The following is a 23,085-nucleotide window of genomic DNA, read 5'->3' as shown; positions in this document are numbered from 1 at the left end:
ATTCTTTCAATGGTATAGCTGCCCATTATTCGTCTTGCGTGAACCTCACATTTGAGATCGCCGAATGGCTCGATAAGGTCAGGAGACAGATAGCCACTTCAGAACCTTAACTTTTTTTCTGTTGTAACCACTGGAGTGTCAGCTTGGCCTTGTGCTTAGGGTCTCTGTTGTGCTGGAAAGTGCAAGAGCGTCCCATCCGCATCTTTCGTGCAGAAGAATGCAAATTCTCTGCATTCACCTTGCCATCAATTTTTAAAAGATTCCTGTTCCTTTAGAGCTCATTTTTTCTGTTTGCCAGTGTACAAACCTCCTGTAGGCAGAAGCATATAACCAGATAGTTTCAGAATTCCTGTGTCCCTCAATGAATGATTTAAAAAAAAAAAATCCACTGACAAATTGTCTTTATTGTCCTGATGGTGTAAAAAAGCTAAAATTAAAGGATAAACCCAATCAATGACTCATGAATTAAGCACTTTATTGAAGCTTTAGGTCGTGGTACAGAATTTCAATACAGGTCCAATGATTAAACAATGTAGAGGAAATAAAGACACCAACATTTCCCCTCATCCTACTGAGTTAGAGAACCTAAACACAGTGATTGATCTTATTCCACCCCCAAATAGGTCAGCAGTATCATTTGATGTGGTATGCTTAGGTACTTTACTTGTGCCTAATGTACAGTAACAAGTGGGGGGGGCGGCAGCTTGCAATAATTTAGACATTAAGGCATTTCAAATATTGGTCCTCAAAATGAACACATGTTCAAATACCCTATTCAAGCAATAAACTGCTTGGAAACATCTGGAATGAAACCTCCAAATGCACAGACATTTAACAGTGTCTAACACCACCAAAGCTAGTGCTATATCATATCCAGAATGGATATATAAATATTAGGATGTAGGGTCAAAAGCAACAAATGTCACTCCTGCAATACATTTGTTTCAAAAAAATGCAGCCACTTTCTGAAAAGCTTAAGTTGATCCTTCTAGAATTTCCATTATGCTTTAAATTCTTCATTTAAATATTACCAGTCCAGATTTTCCAGTTACTTCTCAAGTTACATGATGGTAATTATGTATAAAAAAAAGTAATCACTACACCATTTCACAAAGGAGAGCTGATTAGGTCACAGCACTGTCAAATACAGAAGAGTAGTCACATGCACAATGTCACATGGTTCCCTTTTTGAGTGACAAAAGAAAAGGCAATATCTGGACTGGTTTACAACATATTGTACCTGCACAATCAGAAATAGTTACTGAGTTTTGTAGAGAACAATCCAGGCCAACACTGTCAGAGCATTGAGACTGCAACTCCCAAGTCACCTGTAATTAATACCTTTATTACATGAACCAGATGTTTATGTAACACATTTTAGAAGGACCAGAAGAGCCAAGTCCCAAAGCTGTATCACCAGTAGGCTAGTTAATAGCCTTCACCTTTATTCAAGACCTGTCACCAGATGCTATGCTACTGCAGAACTTTGTGCGTCATTTGCTTAGGTAGAGGTTTGCCTACAGGGGGACCTCTGTGCACCATTTTAACGAAATTCTGCATTCTTAACGAAACCTGCTGCTTACATGTCATACATGTGGTGCATGTATTTCAGTATACAGGTGATTAGTGTTATACAAGAAGCAACAGGGCATGTGCTATTGCCATCAATTCTGGGCAGACAGCCTGTGTAGACTTACAAGTGCATATCTATAACCAAATAACAAAGCTCCTTTTACAGTCCAGTGAAAGAAACCCTACAGAAGGTGGAGAAAAGATGCCCATAACCAAGTTGGATATGAGGAACACGCCAAGTTACAAACGAAACCACCCAAAACATACAGCGTTTTACAAGGAATGTAATATGGGGAATTTCAAGGACACTCCCCTTCAAGGCTGATACCCCCTTACAAGATGCAGTTCAAGCAAACCGATCTGACAGCACAGAGCATAAAGCCTTTTCGACCAAAAAACAACTCAAAGTAATAGTGATTAAGTGGCAGACCCCTCCACTACTTTGACCAAAAGCACCTGCCTACAGTTTAAATTTTGCACTTACAGCAATCATCCACTACCTTGACAGCAGATTTAGCACTCCAGAATGTAGGTCTGCCCTACCAAGCTTCTGCCTATTTCTCTCAAGCCTACCATGATTCTCCCTATTTCTCTTAAGCCTACCATGATTCTCCCTACTTCTCTCCCAGCCTACCATGATCTGCTTGCTCCTATACAGGCTGTTTGTCAATAAACGGCAGAAAAGAGACTTTCCTTTTACCCATGCATTTGTCTAGGGTGAATGACGCCTGTATCAAAGCATCTACATTAGCATAGTACAAGTATCTTAAATATTTTATGCAAACTGATGTATACTTCATTGCAGAGAATTCAATCCTTTTAGCTGGCAAATGCATTGTAGTTGGGCACTTGTAAAACTAGTTGTGTACTCCTCTAAATGTTTGCACATTACTTGACCTAAAAGGGTGTATGACACAGAGCAAAACACCTGTATCAAAACCCTCCAATGGAAGCTGCAATAAATGAACAGTCATCTTAAAAGCATACCTAATCTCTGAAGTTAAGTATTTTATTCAATTAGGCAGGCATTGAGAGGGAGGATAGAGATCTCTAAGAAGTTACCTTGGATGCAGAAAAGCAGAACTCATTGCATGCCAGTTCACATAATCTGGAGCTGTAGCAGCAGTGCACCAACCTCAGCTGAGTCTTGGAAATAAAAATAGACACCGGCGTTGGTACCTTAATGTAGAGCTGATGCAGATCACGCAACCCAACAATGTTGGGTTTGGATTAGGTGAGCTAGATTGCTGTGGAAACTGCTGATTGCAACCAACAAAAACATGGGCACTTATATCCCCCATTCCCTCTCCAACACTACCCAACTTTATAAAAAGTCATATACCTTAAGAGTTTAAGTCAACTTTAACACTGTGTGACACCAAGACTGGAAATGGCTGCCACCATAAAAGCTTTCATACACATTGTGCAAAAATTCACTTGTATTACAATACTTCATCTTCCTGTTTATTTTTTAACATTTAAGCCCCTTTCACACTAGCGGACTGATGGGACCCTCCAGTCTCCTCTATAGACCAGCGAGTGTAAACGAACTTGTGTCTGTTTACACTAGTTGACATCCAATCTGAAAAAAAAAAAAAAACCCAGAAGGATGGGGATCTGTTTCCTATCCAGATGGCAGTTGCGTGTAAATGGACAGGTGGTCCGTTTACATTCAACCACCCATAGAGGAGAGCGAACAGATTCCCCACTGAGCAGGTGGAGTCCAACTCCGCTCTGTGTGGAAGGGGCCTTATTTTGATCAATGTTTCCCTATGGTCAGCTGCCCAAGTAATGCAAAATATAGTTGTAGGCTGCACCTAAACCACTAGTAGAGTGCTCAAGGAGGTGGGCATTTGTATTTTCATGATAAATACAAAAATATGGTGATGTCCTCTACAGTTTCATCTAGGTTCTATCCGTATTAAAAAACAAATGTAATTTGTGAAAAAAAAAAAAAAAGGAATTACATATAGCCAGAAAATGTTCCCAGTGAAAATACGGCACACATGTAACTCTACAGTTAAAGCACAAGTCAAACAAGTTATGTGGACACAGGACAGACTAATGGGGACGAAAGCCTTGTCTGTGGGGAATTTTTGGCGACACCTGTAGAAAACCTATGCTGTCCGTTGAACTATGTGCATTTTTACAATTATGATACAGTCTAGTACAGTATGCATTTAACTTCTCTACATGCACTTCAATTTCACAGCAAGAGTGGCATAGAATACCTACACACAGGAGAGAGCATTCATGCAAATTACCTAACTCCTTAATATAATAATGGTTACAAGTCAAACTTCTAGTAGGATAATAGTCAAGGCTTCCAGCTACTAGGTGATGGTTGTGGAAAAGATGGATCCTGGCAACATTAGCTAGCAAGCACCCACCACCTGCTTTATTGGTTTTCTTTTTACGCTTTCTCATATTCTCTAATCAACTCTGCTGTGGCTGGCACTTAGCAAAACTGGTAAACACAAAATTGTAATCATTAAACTGAGCAAACTGGCGATCAAGCTGCTTGAAGCCATCAATCTTCTGAGCACAAGTGAATGAAGTACGACATTTGGAGCTCTGGAGGGGAAAGAGAACAATACAGTCAAAGATCATATCCTTCCTTATACTGAACATTACAAGAGCAGTTTATATGGCAGATGGAACTACCATATGGAATTAAAATACAAGAGACCAAATTGCTTTAAGCTGGCCAGCATGGATCGAAATTCAGCTGTTTCAGTAGGGACCAGCCAAATTTATATGAATGTATGTATGGGCTACCTGGTTGTACACAAGTCGATTTGACTGACCTGTGTACAACCAGCCTGTCAAGTTTTTTCCCAAAGGATCAGTGCTGCCGGCTATAGCCAGCAACACTAAGCATTGTATTGAAGCCTTCCCTGCCGGCAGAATACAAAAGCGCACTTTTTGAGAGCTCCCTGTGACATTAAAATTCGGCAGCCTACCCATTTTTTTTCTTCTTTAAAACAAAGGCTGAATCCTATATGGCCAACACAGGATTAATTTTTTTTCAATTCAATCAGCAGGAAAAAAAAAACAAAACAAACAAAAAAAAAAAATGCGATGTGGATGGGGGAAATAGTTTTCTGCATTCAACCTGCTGATTGAACAAAAAAATTAATCCTGTATGGCTAGCCTTAGTTTTAAAAAATTGCATATGCTGCCCAATCCTAATGTGGCATGGAGCTCCTAAGCTTATATTAAAGCTAGAAGGCCTCTGCTACAGGTTTGATACACAAATGTCTCAGTTTTAGTTTTTGTAAATTAATCTTAACCACTTCAGCCCCGGAAGGATTTGCCTTCTTAATGACCAGGCAATTTTTTGCGATACGGCACTGCGTCACTTTAACTGACAATTGCGAGGTTGTGCGACGCTGTACCCAAACAAAATGGACGCCCTTTCTTTTGGTGGTATTTGTTCACCTCTGCGGTTTTATTTTTTGCGCTATAAAGAGTGACAATTTTGAGAAAACAACAATTTTAACTTTTTGCTATAATACATAACCCAAAAAAAAAAAAAAAAAATGTATATGTATATTTATATATATATATATATATATATATATATATATATATATATATATATATATATATATATATATATATATATATATATATATATATATATATATTTATTATGTTTTATCAGTTTAGGCCAATATATATTCTTCTACAAAGAAAAAACAAAACAAAAAAAAACAAATAGGCGTATATTAATTGGTTTGCACAAAACTTATCAAGTCTACAAACTATGGGATAGATTTAATAACTTATTTTTTTTTTACTGATAATGGAGGCAATCTGCGATTTTTAGCGGGGCTGCGACATTGCAGCGGACAAATCTGACCCCAAATTACACTTTTTGGGGACCAGTGACATTATTACATGAGTGCTATAAAAATGCAGTGATCATTGTAAAAATGACACTTGCAGGGAAGGGGTTAACAGTAGGGGGCGATCAAGGGATTAACTGTGTTCCCTGGGTGTGTTCCAACTGTAGGGGGGATGGGTTGGCAGGGACATGACAGATCACTGGGAACAGTAGATCTGTCATGTTTCCTGTCAGAATAGGGATCCACCTTGTTTACAGTCTGTACTAGGCGATTGCGGGTCGCCGGCAGAGTCTGCCCGACCTGCGGGCATGCCGCCACACTATCGTGCCTGTGCGAGCCGACATACAGCTACAGCGATTTTCGCAGGAAAGCCAACCTGCTGTCGTATGACGTCGGCTAGTAGTTAAATAAGCAATTTAGGTTGGATTTATATGTATGCATTGCAACAAGTCCTAAAGCGAAGTTCTAGCAAAAGCTGCTATAGTATCTTGCTGTATATTAGCATTACCATTTCGAATGGCATCCCACTGCGCGCACAGTATATGGTAAGAGAATATATCTATATTACAGCACACAGCAATATAGATGTTAATGCTTTGCCACAGCACAGGTGTTGAGGGTCCATTAAATGGTCCGCCTTAACATGTGTTAATGTACAAAAGGGTGAGCAAGAACGGGTCTGAAAAGTCTTCTGTTTAGAACATTTGAATAGTTTATTTGCGTGTTCAAGGTCACAATCAAGCCATGTGCTCACATTTATGAGCAGTAAACTAATGCTTCTCAAACAAAGCATTTAAGAGTTATCAAATAAAAGCCTGTTCTGATGCTCTTTTCAGTCTTATCAGTTAAACAAAGCCTTACCTGATTAACAAAGAGGGTGGTCACAAATTTCCTTGGCTTGAACACATCCACAACCTTACTAATCAAATCATCATAGCTTGTCCGCGACACATTAGTTTCAAAGCTAACATAGGAAAATTCTGGCTCTGGAGTGATGTGAATAGTCCAGTAAGTTCCCTAAAGTAATAAAATGTATATATTAGCAAGCATGAACACACATCAGATAATGAAAGTGGTAATCCAATCCATTCTGAAAATACTTACATCTGATTTCATCCCATTCATTGAGTAACCACAAGGACTAAACATTGTAGCATCAATGACAGAACCTGGTATCAGGTCACGAATTCCACTCATCTGAAAACAAACAGTTTTTTTTTTTTTAATAAAAATGCTGTAAAAACTGCTTTAATTTGAAGGCATTATTGGTTAAAGTAAAATCTGTGGGCTCGCTCTACCTTTCATTCACTACCCTGTTACAAAAACTGACACTTCCAGATTGCTTGGTAACATCCTTGGATTAATTTCAGTGTCTAGGGATCCCCAAAACCTGTGATGCCATTTTGCATACTGTATACTGATCACATCATCTATCACTTTGTTCTTTCCTACCTTCTAGTACAACTATCCTACTGGCCACTGAGCCCACCCATCATTGCACTGGTATTGCATATCCTGCTACCATCCGTAAATCGCAGATGTTCAAAAAAACAAAACAAAAAAAGTTGCAAGGCAATGGCATAATGTGCTAGTATGCATCATATACTAGCACATTATGAAATACCTCCCTTGGAACGGAGCCCTCTAGCGCTGTAAAGTCACTGCTGAGAGGGCCAACATGTTCCCGTCTGTGCTAGCTCTGGCCATGCGTTTGGAAGGAACCATGATGTTATTCCTGCACATGAGCCGCCGTTTCCAGCACTGGCTCTGACAGTCTGGCACTGTAAGCCGGACCATTAGAGCGCATGTTCCGATGAGCTCAAGTTTAGGAGATTCACAGTACCTACAGGTAAGCCTTATTAGGCCCCTTTCACACTTGTACGACCTGAAAGTCACATGATTTTACCCCAATTTTTTTGCCACGATTTTGATGCAACTTGAAGCAATGCCTGTGTAATCTTGAGGTCTATGGACCTCAAGTTGCATCAAAGTCAGACCAAAGTAGTGCAGGGACTGACTTGAAGTTGCACAGATATGAATGGTACTCACTGGAAATCATGGGGTATGACTTGTCATGTGACTTTGCAGTCCCAAGTCGCAGGACAAGTGTGAAAGGGGCCTTATGGGCTTACCTGTAGGTACAAGTGGTAGTACAGAATTTACTACCACTAACAGTTATTGGTAGCAAAAGGAGGCTATCATCCACCAGATCACCTAAAGCTGCTCCCAGTTTCCCCCATATGTCTAGACTGTATTCTTTGCTCTTGGAGTATTGCAGCAACTGCTGACAGCAGCAATACTCCAAGTACTTATGTGAGGCCTAGAAGCATAGCCTGACTTATAGCTGTAGTATTTTTCCTAGAAGTATTAGATGTGTAAGCGGGTATTTTTACTAAGCTGTATCACCAAGTACTGAATTCTTGTTACTGTCTGCTTTGGATTAGCCACATCCCAAACTCAAAACTAAAATACACAGTATCTGAGCAACTTATTGGCAAGCCTAGGTAGTATGAATGTGTGAGCTGATTGTGGAGACACTTTGCAGAGAGTAGCCAATTGCATTGCAGAGGAGATAGCGACTAGAAGTGACGATACCTGCTGATAACTAAGTGCACCATTTAAAAATTCAAGTTAGACTTACCGGTAACTTGTTTTCCAGAAGTATTTCAGGACAGCACCTGAGAGATAGTGACTCCTCCCATCGGACCACAGGAAACACCTTCCTCCAGTTCTTTAAAAGGGAGGCAACTCCCTACCACACCTCAGTTGTAGAAGAGAACCTTCGGCCCCAGCTGGAACACATAAGCAGATATGTTAGTCATAACATAGTGCATTAAACCAATAGGGCAGGTCGTTGCTGTCCTGAAAGACTTCTGGAAAACAAGTTACCAGTAAGTCCAACTTGAATTTTCCCAAGGCGTCTTTCAGGACAGCACCGAGAGGACGACAGAGACTTACCCCCTTAGGGCGGGACAACAGCCTACAGGACCTTCCTACCAAATGCCTAGTAGCTGGCAGATGTGAGGTCCAGCCTAAAATGTCGCACAAAGGTGCGGAAACTTGACCACGTTGCCGCCTTGCAAATCTGTTGAGGGGTGGCACCAGCTCTCTCGGCCCAAGTTCCCGCAAGCGCTCTGGTTAAGTCTGCACAAATTCCTGTGGGTGGAGACAAGCCTGCATGTGAATATGCCTCCAGAATGGATAACTTCTGCCATCTGGCTAAAGAACCTTTAGAAGCCTGGCAACCTTTCCTGTTGCCTAAAAAAAGAACAAATAATGAGTCTGTTCACCTACAGTCCTTTTGTTTTTCTAGGTAACAAAATCCTTTTGACGTCCAACATATGAAAAAAAAAGTCTCCTTCTCCGATGGGTTAGCACAGAAGGTTGAAAGCACAATGTCTTGTGAACGATTATATATTGAAGCTACCTTGGGTAAGAACTTTGGGTCTGTCCCAAGTATAACTATCCGGAAACACTGACAGGCAAGGTTCCTTAATTTACAGAGCGTGTAGCTCACGGATCCTATGTGCTGAAGTGATGGCGATCAGAAACACAGCTTTTAGAGTGAGACATCTGAGAGATGAATCTTCCAGAGGCTCTTTGCTAGGCCTTGCAGGACTGACAGATCCCATTTGGGGAAACTCCTAAGCGGTACTGGTTTGGATCTTGTAAGAGCTCTAAAAAAAGTAAGAAAAAAAAAAAAAATCTGACTACCAGTGGTCCAAGGCCATTGATTTTTCTAAGAATACTGCAAGTGCAGCAACCTGCACTTTCAAGGTACTGACTGCTAGTTCCTTATCTGCTCCATCTTGCAAGAACTCAAAGATGGAAACAAGGCTCCCTGGGTCTTGGGCAGATGAATCGCACCATGAATTATAGACCTTTCAGACCTTAGTATAGATGGCTCTTGTTACCCTTTTCCTGCTTGATAGTAATGTTTTCACTAAACGGTCTGAAAACCCTTTGTTTTAGAAGCTGCTCTTCAGATACCAGGCTGGGAGAGACAAGCTGGATGATTTACTGGACCTTGGATTAGCAGATCCTGTCAGAGGTAGATGCCAGCAAGGCTTGGTCGCCATTTCCAGAACAGTTGAGAACCAGGCCCTTTTCACCCAAAATGGAGTGATTAGGATGACTGGTACCTTCTCTAGTTGAATCTTCTTTAATACCAGTGGGATTAATTGAAACGTGGGGAAAGCATACCAAAGGTGAAATCTCCATGGATGCACTAGAGCGTCTGTGCCTAGTGACCCAAGCTTGTTTAAGGAAAAAAAAAAAAAAGAGGAACCTGTGCATTCTCTTTTGAGGCAAACAGGTCCACCTCCGGCTGTCCCCACATACTGTTGTGAAGCTCTCCGGATTTAGAGACCATTCTGCCTTCTGAATGAGATGCCTGCTCAGGAAATCTGCTACTCTGTTCAGGGTCCCCTTTAGGTGGATTGCTGACAGGGATAGCAAGTGCCTCTCTGCCCACAGCTGAATTTCTGTTGCTAGTGCCTGTAAGGACCTGCTCCTTGTGCCCCCGTCTGTTTAGATAAGCCACAGCTGTGGCATTGTCCATCAAAACGTGAACGTGGTGAGACAGGAGATCCAGTGCAAAAACTAGTAGAGATAAGGCCTTCAGCTCTCTCCAATTTGAGGACCTTATCGCCTCCCTCTTGGGCCAACTTCCTTGGGTGAAGTTTTCCTCTAGGTGGGGCCCCCATCCCCAAGCGCTGGAGTCTGGTCAGTCTTCGATTGGAAAGGTCCAATCTAGGCCCTTTGATAGGATCTCCCGACTCCTCCACCACCAAACTGAGAAATGTTTGTAGACACCTGAAATGCAGCCTTGCCCACTGAATAGCCGGCATTGTTGAGGTCAGTACTCCTAATGCAGATATAACTTGCCTTCTTGTTATCGGCTGGTTGGTCTGCAGCATCAACACCGTGCACTGGACCTTGTACTTTTTTTTTCTTGAGGGAGAAAAATGTTTTGTTTCACTGAATTGATTACGTAGCCCAGAAAGCGAACCTCTTGTGACAGGTTTAGGGAAGACTTCTGTAGGTTAGAATCCATCCTAGAGATTCCAGATGGTTGCATGCTTTGGCCAAGTTCAGATGGGGAATCACTGCAATTCCCTGAAGACGAAGCGGAGCTAGGGCTTCCGCCATCACCTTGGTAAAGATCTGAGGTGAGGAAGACAGCCCGAATGGCAAGGCCCTGAATTGTGGATGATGGAAGGTGCGATTCATCTTTGCCACCAACCTGAGGTACGTCTGGGAGCGAAGCGAGATTGGGATATGCAGTTATGCATCCTTTAACTCTATTGACGCTGTGTAACATTCTGGGGTCAGCAGATTTCTGCCAGAAATAAAAATAGAGTCCATCTTGAACCTTCTGTACATAACAGATTTGTTTAGAGGCTTTAGATTAAGGATCAATCGTAATTTCCCCGTTGGCTTTCTTACCAAAAAACGTGAGAAAACCCATTGCCGCTCTTTTGGTGGCACTTGAATTACTACTCCCTGCTTCATCAGTTCCTGGCCAGGGCTTTTGCTGGATCTTTTGGGGTATTCGTCACAAGAAATCTTCTTGGGGGGGGTTCCGTGAACTCTATTGCACAGCCTTGAGAGAGAGAATGGTCAGTATAAACTGGTTTGATGTTATGGCTGACCACTTCGGAAGGAAATTTTGCACCCTTCCTCCAACTCGCAGGGTCAAGTCATTGGGATTTTTCAGCTTGCGTAGGAGGATGGAAAAGGATTCTGCCCTTCTTTTAGCTCTTTGTGAGGACCAATTCTTCCTTTTCCCCTGGGACTTGTTGTCCTGCTCCTGAGCCCTTTGAGGTTGAAAAAAAAATAAAAATAAAAACGATTTGGGGTTTGCATCTTTCTTTAAATTGGGAAGGATTTCTTCCTATCGGCAGTCCTGTCTAGAACGGTATCTAGATCAGGGCCAAAGAGAAGGCCCCCAGAAAAAGGAATCTCACAGAGCTTGCTCTTTGATGCCGCATCACCTGGCCAAGTCTTCAGCCATAATGCTCTTCTCGCTGAATTTGTTAGGACTGCTGATCTAGCCGACATTTTAATTGCTCCGGCTGAAGCATCCGCTATATAGGCTACCGCAGAGGACAAGGTGGAAAAGGAATTAAAAATTTCCCGTTTGGGTGAATCCGCTACCATATCAGCTTTTAGCTGGTTAACCCAGTACTCCAAATTCCTGACTACGCATGTTGTAGCCATTGCTGGCTTTAAATTGCTCGACAGACTGCCAAGCTCTCTTGAGCAAAAGATCTATACACTTATCCATTGGATCTCTGACCCCCATGTCTTCAAAGGCCAGGTCGGTGGATCTAGAGACCTGGGAGAAGGCAGCATCCAGCCTGGGAACCTTGTTCCATAGAGCAGAGGGATTTTCTTCAAACAGAAAACGTCTCTTGCAGGCTCGAGAGTTTTTTTTCTGGTTCCTGCCATTCCTTTTTTATGGAGTCTGAAATGACAGAATGGACTGGAAAAGCCCGAACTTTAGGTTCACCTAGACCCGCGTACAAGCGGCATTAGTTTTTCTTTTCTTCACTTAGGCCCAAGGTAACATGTATGGCTCTAAGAAGCCTGTCAACGTCTTCCAAGGACAATTTAAATTTAAACGGGGTTACTGCCCCCCTCACCCTCCTCTTCCAAACCTTCACTGGAAGGAGCGGGAGATTGCCTGGTAGAAGGGCCTTCTGAAAGGTTCTCTGGTGCAGGGAGCTACACCTAGGAAGACTCGGATGTGGAGGGCTGACTAGCCGTTGGATTAGCCAAAGAGTCACGGAATGACTGAATCGTCGCATACAGCTCCTTTTTGACTGAGGCCACCAAGTCAACACAAACAGAAGCCGATTCGTCTTTAATTAAGGAAGCAATGCAGGTACTGCATAAGGCTTTCTTCCAATTCTCTCCCATTTTGGCCTTGCATGAGGGGCATTTCCTTTTGCCTGAATCAGAGCTTTTGGCCTAAGAGGAAACAAAAAGGGAAAAAAAAAACAGGAGGCCTTTGCAGTTTGTGGACCACCCCAAGGTGCACTTTAAGAAAGGAATAGAAACCTAAAGTACCCAGACAGGCCCCACTCCCATAGTGCCACTGCCCTAGACCGGAAGCGGAAATAGATGCCAGTACCAACCCTGCCTCTTCCCTCTGTGCTGGAAATTACGCCGACCTGCCCTGAAATGAGGTCACTTCCAGCGTGGCTGAGACACTTCTCGGGCCACCGAAAAATGGTGGCACTGCATGCATAGCCGCCGCTTGGCTGGAGCAGAGCGGGCCGGCCGGATCCACTGTGGCTCTCCCCGAGCACAAAGGGTGAAGAGGAGCCCGTACATACTGCTGCAAGGCCTGGGTAAGTCGGGAGGGCTGAGGTCCTTAAAAAGGAAAAAAACAGGTGAGGAAACCTGTGTGGTAAGGAGTTGCCTCCCTTTAAAGATCTGGAGGAAGAAGGCGTTCCCTGTGGTCCAGTGGGAGGAGTCACTATCTCTCAAAATAAAATGTCTATTTTTGTATTACCTCTGTAGAGGGTTGCAACCACAATCAGTGCAACCTTGTTGCAATGCAAAGGCTCTTAACAAAGCTTTCCCCCGCACCCTGCCCTGTTTTCCCCTTCCCTGTACCTTCTGGTGATGGGCAGTCCTCGATGTAGAGTGCAACACTATTATGGTGACAACATAACAATTGCAGGGGTGATGATCCTTCAGAAGGTGAATCCATGACACCCTGTACTCACAGTATGTCCTACTAGTTGTAAAGGAAAGACATTTTTAATCTTAATGCATTCCCTGCATTAAAGTAAAAAATGTGTTTTGTATCACCCCCATTATACTTACCAGAGTCCTTTCTCGATCCTGTGTTGTGCTCGTCTTAAGCGATGCTGGTCTCTTTCCTCAAAAGACATAGGAGAAAAAAGTTTAACCCTGCGCTTACCCAACAAAACAGCAGCTCACACAACAAATAAGGATTTTGTCAAAAATAAGTGCACAGACAAGTGTAGCGCTATAGATTTTTAGAAGCTTATGATATAACTTGTATAAAAATATGAAAACGAAAAGTCTATGTCAATCCACAATATACAAAAAATTAAAAAATTAAGTCTCTGGTACTCTTCAGGTGTCTCTTCAAATACAAAGGACTGTTGTTAGTCCAAAGGGTATAATTCCTTAATCACCACGTGGATAACACATGCAAAGAATTAGGTGTGATGGACCCTCCACATAGAAAAAGTGAAGGCTTACCAGAGGGATTGAACTCATAGGAACATACGTTCAATGAGTCAATATAGCTTGTATCACCAGCAGGCAATTAAAAGGAAGGACCTCCCAACTGGATGGCGACAAAACTCCAAATGTATCCAGAATCGTAAAGGAACTTTCTTTGAAATTTGAAGGACAGGAGTTGAGAACCACTGGAGTAGCTGATGATCCATGGGAAGGTTTGCCATCCATTTCAAAGAAAGTTCCTTTACGATTCTGGATACATTTGGAGTTTTGTCGCCATCCAGTTGGGAGGTCCTTCCTTTTAATTGCCTGCTGGTGATACAAGCTATATTGACTCATTGAACGTATGTTCCTATGAGTTCAATCCCTCTGGTAAGCCTTCACTTTTTCTATGTGGAGGGTCCATCACACCTAATTCTTTGCATGTGTTATCCACGTGGTGATTAAGGAATTATATACCCTTTGGACTAACAGTCCTTTGTATTTGAAGAGACACCTGAAGAGTACCAGAGACTTAATTTTTTGTATATTGTGGATTGACATAGACTCTTCTTTTTCAGATTTTTATCCAAATTATATCATAAGCGTCTAAAAATCTATAGCGCTACACTTGTCTGTGCACTCAAAAGACATAGCAGCGAGGGCCCTTGGTTCCTGCTGCTGTCAAATGAGGAGGGTAGGGCCGAGCCACAGCGTGTCTATGCATGCACACAGCACGAATTGGGAATCAGTCGGCAAGTGCTCCCATAGAATGCATCTTGCTATGGTGGCACATGCAGAAGAGATGTCACGTGTGGGGTTGCCACGTCATCCCTTTAATCCAGGGCACACATTACACAGGTTCTGTGGCTGATTAAGGTGGTAATTAAACTCACTTGGTGAGTTATCTGCATTAAATCAGCCTCAGAACCTGTGTAATTAACGTGTCCTGGATTAAGGGGATGATGTAGCAACCCTAGTCACGTGTGGTGGGGGGGCCCCAGAAGAGGTGGTTTGGAGCCGCTCTATGCAATATTGTACAGAACAGACAAGTATCACATGTTTATTATTTTTTTTTAAACTAGACTTTATAACCGCTTCAGCTCTGAGGAATCACATCTAGTGACAAAGAGGTGATGAGTATGGTAGCAGGAGTTGCTTTCATTTTAAACCCTTGTTGGGGGGACCATTTAAAAAATTGTCCAGAGTTGGGTTTTTGACCTGTAAATGCATTTAAAGCACAACTAAAGAGTTAGAGTGTGGAGATGGATTAGAACACTTGCTTTTTTTCCTTTCACTGTGTGCCTGTTATGAAGATTCACATCATTTGCCCCATTTACCATTACCTCCAACAGTGAAAGTGAAAAATCCCAAATTCAGTGTTGTCTCCAGAACAGGAATAGGGAGGAAATCTTTCAATGGCGACATTGGTGCTGTCAACAACTAGGATTCTCACACTGGAGAAATGTCCTCACTTCCTGTTTTGGCTATGAGACAGGAAGTAAAGAGAAATCCCCCTAATAGGACAAAGATGGCTAAAACACTGATAGGGTTTATAACCCTCCCTTACACTATCCAAAATTTAAAAAAAAAAAAAAGTGTTGCCTTTAGTTCTACTTTAAGTCAGCCCACACATTCATTTCACAAAAGGTGAAGTGCAGTAGAGGATTTTACATTTCAAGTTCAGCTTACACGAGTGACATCATTTGCAGTAACACCATCTTTCATGTAGAACTGGTCCATTATTTCTGGGTCAAGCTCACTCATCAAAATTTCCAGTGTTTGGTCTGGCTGATTGATGACAAAACCCTCTGGGACATCCAGAGTATACAAGTACCTATAAAAAAAAAAAAAAAAACAAAGAACAGTAGTTTGTTACTTTTGCATCTGTTTCTAAGGTTTGACCTCAGCCCGTGCTTGAAGAATAAAGTTCACCTTTTTTAAAAAAAATAAATAAATGCAAATCTTTTTGCAGTTTTTTTTTTTGTTTTACTTGGAGCCTGAAAAGCATTGCACCAGCAATCATCAGATCACAAGTTCCATGCAGGACTCCTGCAGACTTTTCTTGTCAGTGTGTATCTGTATGAACAGACCAATACACAGACGAGACAATGGCGCCATGATAGTTCATTGAGATCTACAAGCCAACAGGCGCAAAGGCTGTCGGGACTTCTAGTTTCCCCATTCACAGCACTCTGAATGAATGATGCCCAGCCATGTTGTCTTCAAATAGTGACAGTGTGTGCCTGAAGATGACCACTTGCTGTCACTGGGAGGGGAGGAGAGGCTGCATCTGCTGGAATATGCAACATGTTCCAAAAGGTGAACTAATCCTTTAAACTGTAATAGTGGCAAACGCGCCAACTAAACTACATTTCATACTGCAGACCATTAGGCTGAATAAGGCCTTTTGCTACAGGGCAGATTTTAACCCTTCCCCAAAAGTAGTGCAAACAATATCCAACAAGCTACAGCATCCAAATTTTACTTTAGTTTTGCAAGGTTATTTAAAATGACTACGGGTTACTGTTCTTTGCATAGCTTTGAGAAATCAAGTTTATCCACAAAATCTAGAATAGTATCCAGCAGAATCCCCAAATTGGGAAACAAGTACACAGGATGCCATATTTGAGGTGTATTTTGCATGTACAGAGTTCTTTATAAAGAAAATGAATACCCAACTCGAGCCAAACTTAACTTCATTTCAGCTTTTGGGGCGATTTTTCCCCATTAGGTGCATTTGAAATTCTGACCTGCAAAATGACTTAAGCTGCATAAAAATGCTTTTGTAGTCACATTAACTTGTATAGGGAGAGAAACTATTTAGTGGCAAACAAACTGACGACACAGGGAGATTTACTAAAACTGGTGCAGCTGTGCATGGTAGCAAATCAGCTTCTAACTTCAGCTTGTTCAATTATGCTTTGGCAATAAAACCTAGAAGCCGATTGGTTTCTATGCAGACCTGCACAGATTTTGCACTATTCAATTTTAGTAAAAAAACCCACAGACCCCAATACAAGTTGTTTAACGCATACAGCCAGGTGTGCTCTCCACTCTGATCTAGAGCCAATACCCTCTAGTCTTTTCCTAAAACCTCCCAACAAGAAAACTCACCAGCAATCAGAATTCATACGTCCCATGCAATAAGCTGCTCCATCTAAAATGGAAGGGAAAAAAAAAAAAGGTTTAAAAAAATTGCTTCAAAACATTATCAAAGTCCTAGTCAATGAATTGCCCAATAAGGATTATCCCGTATAAATCAAAGAAACCAATGAGCATGTTAGAAAACATTTACTAATAAAGAAAATGACAAATGAGAACGAGTCTGAAGTTCAAAGGGTTGCCCTCTGCTCCAAGGCCAGCCATAGAGCTAATTTCTGCAACCTGTAGTTGCAGGAAAGAAATTGGCTCAATTCCCCCATCAACACAGACAGTGGTGAGGGGAATCCATCTTGCTGATCCATTGTATTTTCCCGGTCAGGGAAGCCGTCCCTGCCAGGAGAAGACAGTGAATATTGCTAGCGACTACAACTGCTAGCGATCGCATGTAAAATCCGGCAGGCTGGTTGTTCCCAAGTTGATAAATCAACTTGGTACATTCAGCCTGCCCATACATGGTTCAAAATTCAAACCGTCTATGGCCGGCTTAGCACCACTAGTTATGCAACAATCATCCTCATGGACAGACATACAACTTACTTGGAAAGATTTCATTTAGGAATTCAACTTCTTCCTGGAAATTTCTGTGCGGGTATTCCTGGTGGTCTGGTTTCATAAAATTTTTCCGTGAATAAAAAAAGTTCTATAAAATAAGACATTGAACCATTTAAAAAGGATTTGGCCAAACGGGATTAAAAAGATGCAAAACAAAAATTCAGACTAGACAGCAGAAAAGCTATGGTAGAAACCAGCAATATTTACAATATCTCACAAAAGTGAGTACACCCCTCACATTTTTGTAAATATTTTATTATATCTTTTCATGTGACAACACCGAAGAAATGACATTTTGCTGCAATGTAAAGTAGTGAGTGTACAGCTTGTATAACCGTGTAAATTTGCTGTCCCCTCAAAATAACTCAGCACACAGCCATTAATGTCTAAACCGCTGGCAACAAAAGTGGGTACACCCCTAAGTGAAAATTTCCAAATTGGGCGGAAAGTGTCAACGTTTTGTCTGGCTATTATTTTCAAGCACTGCCTTAAACCTCTTGGGCATGGAGTTCACCAGAGCTTCACAAGTTGCCACTGGAGTCCTCCTCCATGACGACATCACGGAGCTGGTGGATGTTGGAGACCTTGCGCTCCTCCACCTTCCGTTTGAGGATGCCCCACAGATGCTCAATAGGGATAAGATCTGGAGACATGCTTGGCTAGTCTATCACCTTTACCCTCAGCTTCTTTAGCAAGGCAGTGGTAGTCTTGGGGTTATGTTAGAATACTGCCCTGCGGCACAAGTCTCTGAAGGGGGGGGGGGGGCGATCATGCTCTGCTTCAGTATGTCACAGTACATGTTGGCATTCATGGTTCCCTCAATGAACTGTAGCTCCTATGCAGCCCCAGACCATGACACTCCCACCACCATGTTTGACTGTAGGCAAGACACACTTGTCTTTTGTACTCCTCACCTGTTTGTCACCACACATGCTTGACACCATCTGAACCACATAAGTTTATCTTGGTCTCATCAGACCACAGGACATGGTTCCAGTAATCCATGTCCTTAGTCTGCTTATCTTCAGCAAACCGTTTACAGGCTTTCTTGTGCATCATCTTTTAAAGAGTCTTCTTTCTAGGACGATAGCCATGCAGACCAATGTGATACGGCATATGGTCTGAGCACTGACAGGCTGACCCCCCCACCCCTTCAACCTCTACAGCAATGCTGGCAGCACTCATACGTCTATTTCCCAAAGACAACCGCTGGATATGACGCTGAGCATGTGCACTCAACTTCTTTGGTTGACCATGGTAAGGCCTGTTCTGAGTGGATCCTGTCCTGTTAAACCGCTGAATGGTCTTGGCCACCGTGCTGCGGCAAAGTTTCAGGGTCTTAGCAATCTTCTTATAGTCTAGGCCAGTGATGGCAAACCTTGGCACCCCAGATGTTTTGGAACTACATTTCCCATGATGCTCTGGCACTCTGCAGTGTATTTGAGCATCATGGGAAATGTAGTTCCAAAACATCTGGGGTGCCAAGGTTCGCCATCACTGGTCTAGGCCATCTTTATGTAGAGCAACAAATCTTTTCAGATCCTCAGAGTTTTGCCATGAGGTGCCATGTTGAACCTCCAGTGGGAGGGTAAGGGAGAGTGATAACACCAAATTTAACACACCTGCTCCGCATTCACACCTGAGACCTTGTAACACTAACGAGCCACATGACACTGATGAGGGAAAATGGCTAATTGGGACCCAATTTGGACATTTTCACTTAGGGGTGTACTCACTTTTGTTGCCAGCGGTTTAGACATTAACTACTTCAGATCCGCGCTATAGCTGAATGACGGCTACAGCGTAGACCTGCTTTGCCGGGAGTACGTCTATTGACGTCCTCCCGAGCCCGAGCGGCCTGCGCGCCCCCTGCTGGGCATGCGCTGCGCGCTCTGTGATCAGCGAGTCTATGAGACTCGCTGGATCACAGATCAGAGTAAGGGGTCGATCCAGACCCCTTACCACGTGATCAGCTGTCAGCCAATGACAGCGGATCATGTGATGTCAACAGAGCCGATAATCGGCTATTTTTTCTCCTCGCGCTGACAGCGTGAGGAGAAGAAAAAAGCCGATCACCGGCGGCTGAGAGACATCAGTCCCGATCACGGCGAGCTGCCGCCAGATCCCCAGTGCCCACCTGTGCCCCCTGCCAGTGCCGCCTACCAGTGCCCATCAGTGCCACCCACCAGTGCCCATCAGTGCCACCCATCAGGGCCATCTTATGTGCCTATCAGTGCCACCTTATCTGTGCCCACCAGTGCCGCCTCATCAGCGCATATCAATGAAGGAGATAAATTACCTGTTTGCAAAATTTTATAACAAACTATTAAACATGATTTTTTTTTTTGTCAAAATTTTCCATTTTTTTTGTTTAGCTAAAAATAAAAATCCCAGCTGTGATTAAATACCCCCAAAAGAAAGCTCTATTTGTGGGGCAAAAAATGATAAAAATTTCATTTGGGTACAGTGTTGCATGACCACGCAATTGTCATTGAAAGTGCGTCAGCGCTGAAAGCTGAAAATTGGTCTGGGCAGGTGGTTGATTTAAGTGCCCAGTAAGCAAGTGGTTAATGGCTGGCTGTTTGTTGAGTTATTTTGAGGGGACAGCAAATTTACACTGTTATACACTCACTACTTTACATTGTAGCAAAGTGTCATTATTTCTGTGTTGTCACATGAAAAGATATCAAATATTTACAAAAATGTGAGGGGTGTACTCACTTTTGTGAGATACTGTATAGAACAGCTTAAACTAAAATTTGTATTTATTATATTATACAGGATTTCTATAGCGCCAACAGTTTGCGCAGCACTTTACAATGTGGGGGTGCGGCACAATTACAATACAGAAGGGACAGAAGGGCCCTGCTCGTGGAGCTTACATTCTAAAAGGGAGGGGGAGGCGGTACGAAAGGTAATAGCTGTGGGGGATGGTATGAAGGGGATGGCTCAGGTACAGTTCTTAGGTGGGTGTGGGATAGGCTTCCTTGAATAAATGCGTTTAAGGATTTCCTAAAGGTGTACAGGGTAGGGGCTGACCGGACATACAGGGGGAAGGGAGTTTCAGAAGACGGGAGAGGCTCTAGAGAAGTCCTGGAGGCGAGCATGAGAGGAGGATACAAAGGAGCTAGTGAGCAGGAGTCTTAAGAGGAGCGGAGAGGACAATATGGGTGATATCTGCAGATAAGGTTGGTAATGTAGCTGGGGTTGATATTATGGATAGCCTTGTATGTTATTGTTAGTATTTTGAATTTTATACGGTGGGGTAGAGGAAGCCAATGACGGGACTGGTAGAGAGGAGCAGCAGTCTCGGTTTTCAATTGGTACTAAAATTGACCAAGAATATCTTTAAAGCGATATTAAACCCAAAACCTAGAATACCATATTGCAGCCTACCAATCATTCGATCGTGGTGGCTGCATTCGTTTTAGGCTCTCCCTCCACCCCTTTTCATGTTCACCTGGTGATCTGGCCAGTAACACCTCCTGTATTAGAGAGCCCCCACTCTGGATGAAGGAGTAACGACACCTTTGAACAGCAGCATTGTGAGTCTGGGAGGAGAGGAGTGAGATGTACTAGCAGATTTAAAATACACTAACAGATAAAAGCCAAGCTCCATCTAACAATTTTTAAGCAGTTACAGCAACAGTTTTGTTCCTTTTGGGATAAAAGGTTTTCCATAAATATATAAAAGCTGATCATTGTAAGCACCCCTGTCCGTAAGAGTTTCTCAATCCTCCAGCTATTACATCTGCAGGATAGATTATTCTATTGAAAAACAGACTTACTGGCAGGATCACCTGGCTAAAATTAAATTTGCGTTTGGGTTTAATACAAATTTAAAAACTTTAATCAGTATCCTTAAAGGGGAACTGTAGTCTATTTAATGTTTTGCTATACATGTAAAAGTCACTGCGTGTTTGTCTTTAAATACAATGTTTCGGTGTATGTCTTTCATTTTATCTGTATATACAGTATATGGCACAGCCAGGTTTACCAACTACACATACAAGCTGTGCTTCCTTTGTACCTTGCTGATTATATAACTGCAAATTAACTGGCAGGTCTGTCTGAAAACAAACTATCCTGCTTAATGATTGGTAACTTAGTACTGTGTTTTCCCAAAAATAACACCGGATCTTACATTAATTTTGGCTACAAAAAACACACTAGGGCTTATTTTCAGGGGATGTCTCTTTTTTACGGTACAAAAAAGTTCCTCCCGTCAGTTCAGGAGTCAGCACTGAAATTCTGTAATCCCCAAAATAAATCCTAGTTAAAGACCTTGTAAAATCATGTAATCCATTCTGTAAAAAAAATTATATAGTGTGCAGTGTGTCTCCTTGTGTAACTTTATTGTGGAAAAATAGGATTTTTGACTTACCATAAAATCCATTTGAGTTAATTGACAGACACAGCCTTCTTTATTCAGAACCATAGGGTTATATCGCCCCCTACAAGAGTAGGACACTAGGCAGAAAAAAAAAAAAAAAGAAGAAGACTTGGCTATGCCCACGGGCAGCCCTAGGTGATATACAGCCACCTCTCTGCTATAGGCCTTCAGTCATGTAACAAGCAGTATCAGAAGTATGAAAACTCCATAGAGGGGCAGGTGCTGCGTCTGTCAATGAACTCAGAAACTGATTTTACGGTAAGTCAAAAATCCTATTTTCTCATTCGTTCATTGATACAGCCTTTATTAAGAAGAATAGGAATGTCCCAAAGCAGTGCCAAACATGAGGGGTGGGGCAGCCAAAAAAAAAACAGGCCAACCAGACAAAATGGAGCTCAGCGAGAACAACCTGGAGCCCACCTGACCAGCAAAAAAAAAAAAAACCCCTTCAGGAGGGAAAAAACCCTAGACCGCAGCCAAAAGAAGCATCCACAGATGCCAGTACATCCACCTTGTAAAATTTTGTGAAAATGTGCACTGATGACCAGGTGGCCGCCTTGCAAACTTGCGTTACTGACGCCCGACGGAAGGCCCAGGAGGCACTCAGCGCCCGAGTCGAGTGCGCCTTCACCAGGAAGGGGGGAACCCGACCCTTGGGTCACAGTCTGCCTCATACATCTAGAAATGGTAGCAGAGGAAGCAGATAGCTCCTTCTTTGGTCCGTCCGTGATTATGAACAGGGAGTGACTTTCGAAAAGACTCAGTGGGCGCCAAATACACCCCGAGAGCCCGTACCACATCTAAGGTGTGCAAGGCAAATTCCCTCGGATGTTGCGGCCTGGGACACAGAGAAGGCAACACAATGTCTTTATTTAAATGGAAATCGGAGACAACCTTTGGAAGGAAAGAAGGACAAGGACAAAGCACCACCTTGTCCCTATGGTTTACCAAGTAGGGCGTGCGAAAGGATAGCACTGCCAACTCTGACACCCTGCGAGCGGAAGTAAAGGTCACCAAGAAGGCCACCTTCTGTGATAGCGTGAGCAGGGGAATTTCTGGAATATTTTCAAATGGAGGCTTCTGTAGAACCGAAAGTACAAGCTTCAAGTCCCACGGTGGCAAGGGAGATCGCACCGGTGGAACCACATGTCGCACTCCCTGAATGAAGGTACACACCAGGGGTTGGAAAGCCAGGAAGCGTTGAAAGAAAACCGCCAAGGCCGACACCTGGCCCTTGACAGTACTCAAGGCCAAATTCTTTTAAACACCCCTCTGAAGAAAACGCAAAATCCAAGTCACCGAAAAGGAACGTGGGTGAAACCCCACTGACTCACACCATGAAATGTA

General features: G+C 42.7%; 1 protein-coding gene across 1 annotated transcript in view; it reads right to left on the bottom strand.

The window, feature by feature from the left end:
- Positions 1–458: 458 nt before the first annotated feature.
- Positions 459–23,085, bottom strand: part of AMD1 (adenosylmethionine decarboxylase 1) — a 67,712-nt gene continuing 45,085 nt past the window's right edge. The window contains exons 4-9 of the mRNA XM_073627087.1: positions 17,331–17,433; positions 16,746–16,788; positions 15,321–15,465; positions 6,528–6,620; positions 6,285–6,440; positions 459–4,146 (exon numbers count right to left, since the gene is read on the bottom strand). Of these exons, the coding sequence (XP_073483188.1) occupies positions 4,009–4,146; positions 6,285–6,440; positions 6,528–6,620; positions 15,321–15,465; positions 16,746–16,788; positions 17,331–17,433 (678 nt within the window). The 3' untranslated portion in view covers positions 459–4,008. The remainder of the gene's footprint in view (positions 4,147–6,284; positions 6,441–6,527; positions 6,621–15,320; positions 15,466–16,745; positions 16,789–17,330; positions 17,434–23,085) is intronic.

Source organism: Aquarana catesbeiana, linkage group LG04 (genome assembly GCF_042186555.1).
Source record: "Aquarana catesbeiana isolate 2022-GZ linkage group LG04, ASM4218655v1, whole genome shotgun sequence".
NCBI classification, from domain to species: domain Eukaryota; kingdom Metazoa; phylum Chordata; class Amphibia; order Anura; family Ranidae; genus Aquarana; species Aquarana catesbeiana.
The sequence above is the reverse complement of the archived record's forward strand: the minus strand, read 5'-3'. Positions and strand labels throughout refer to the sequence as shown.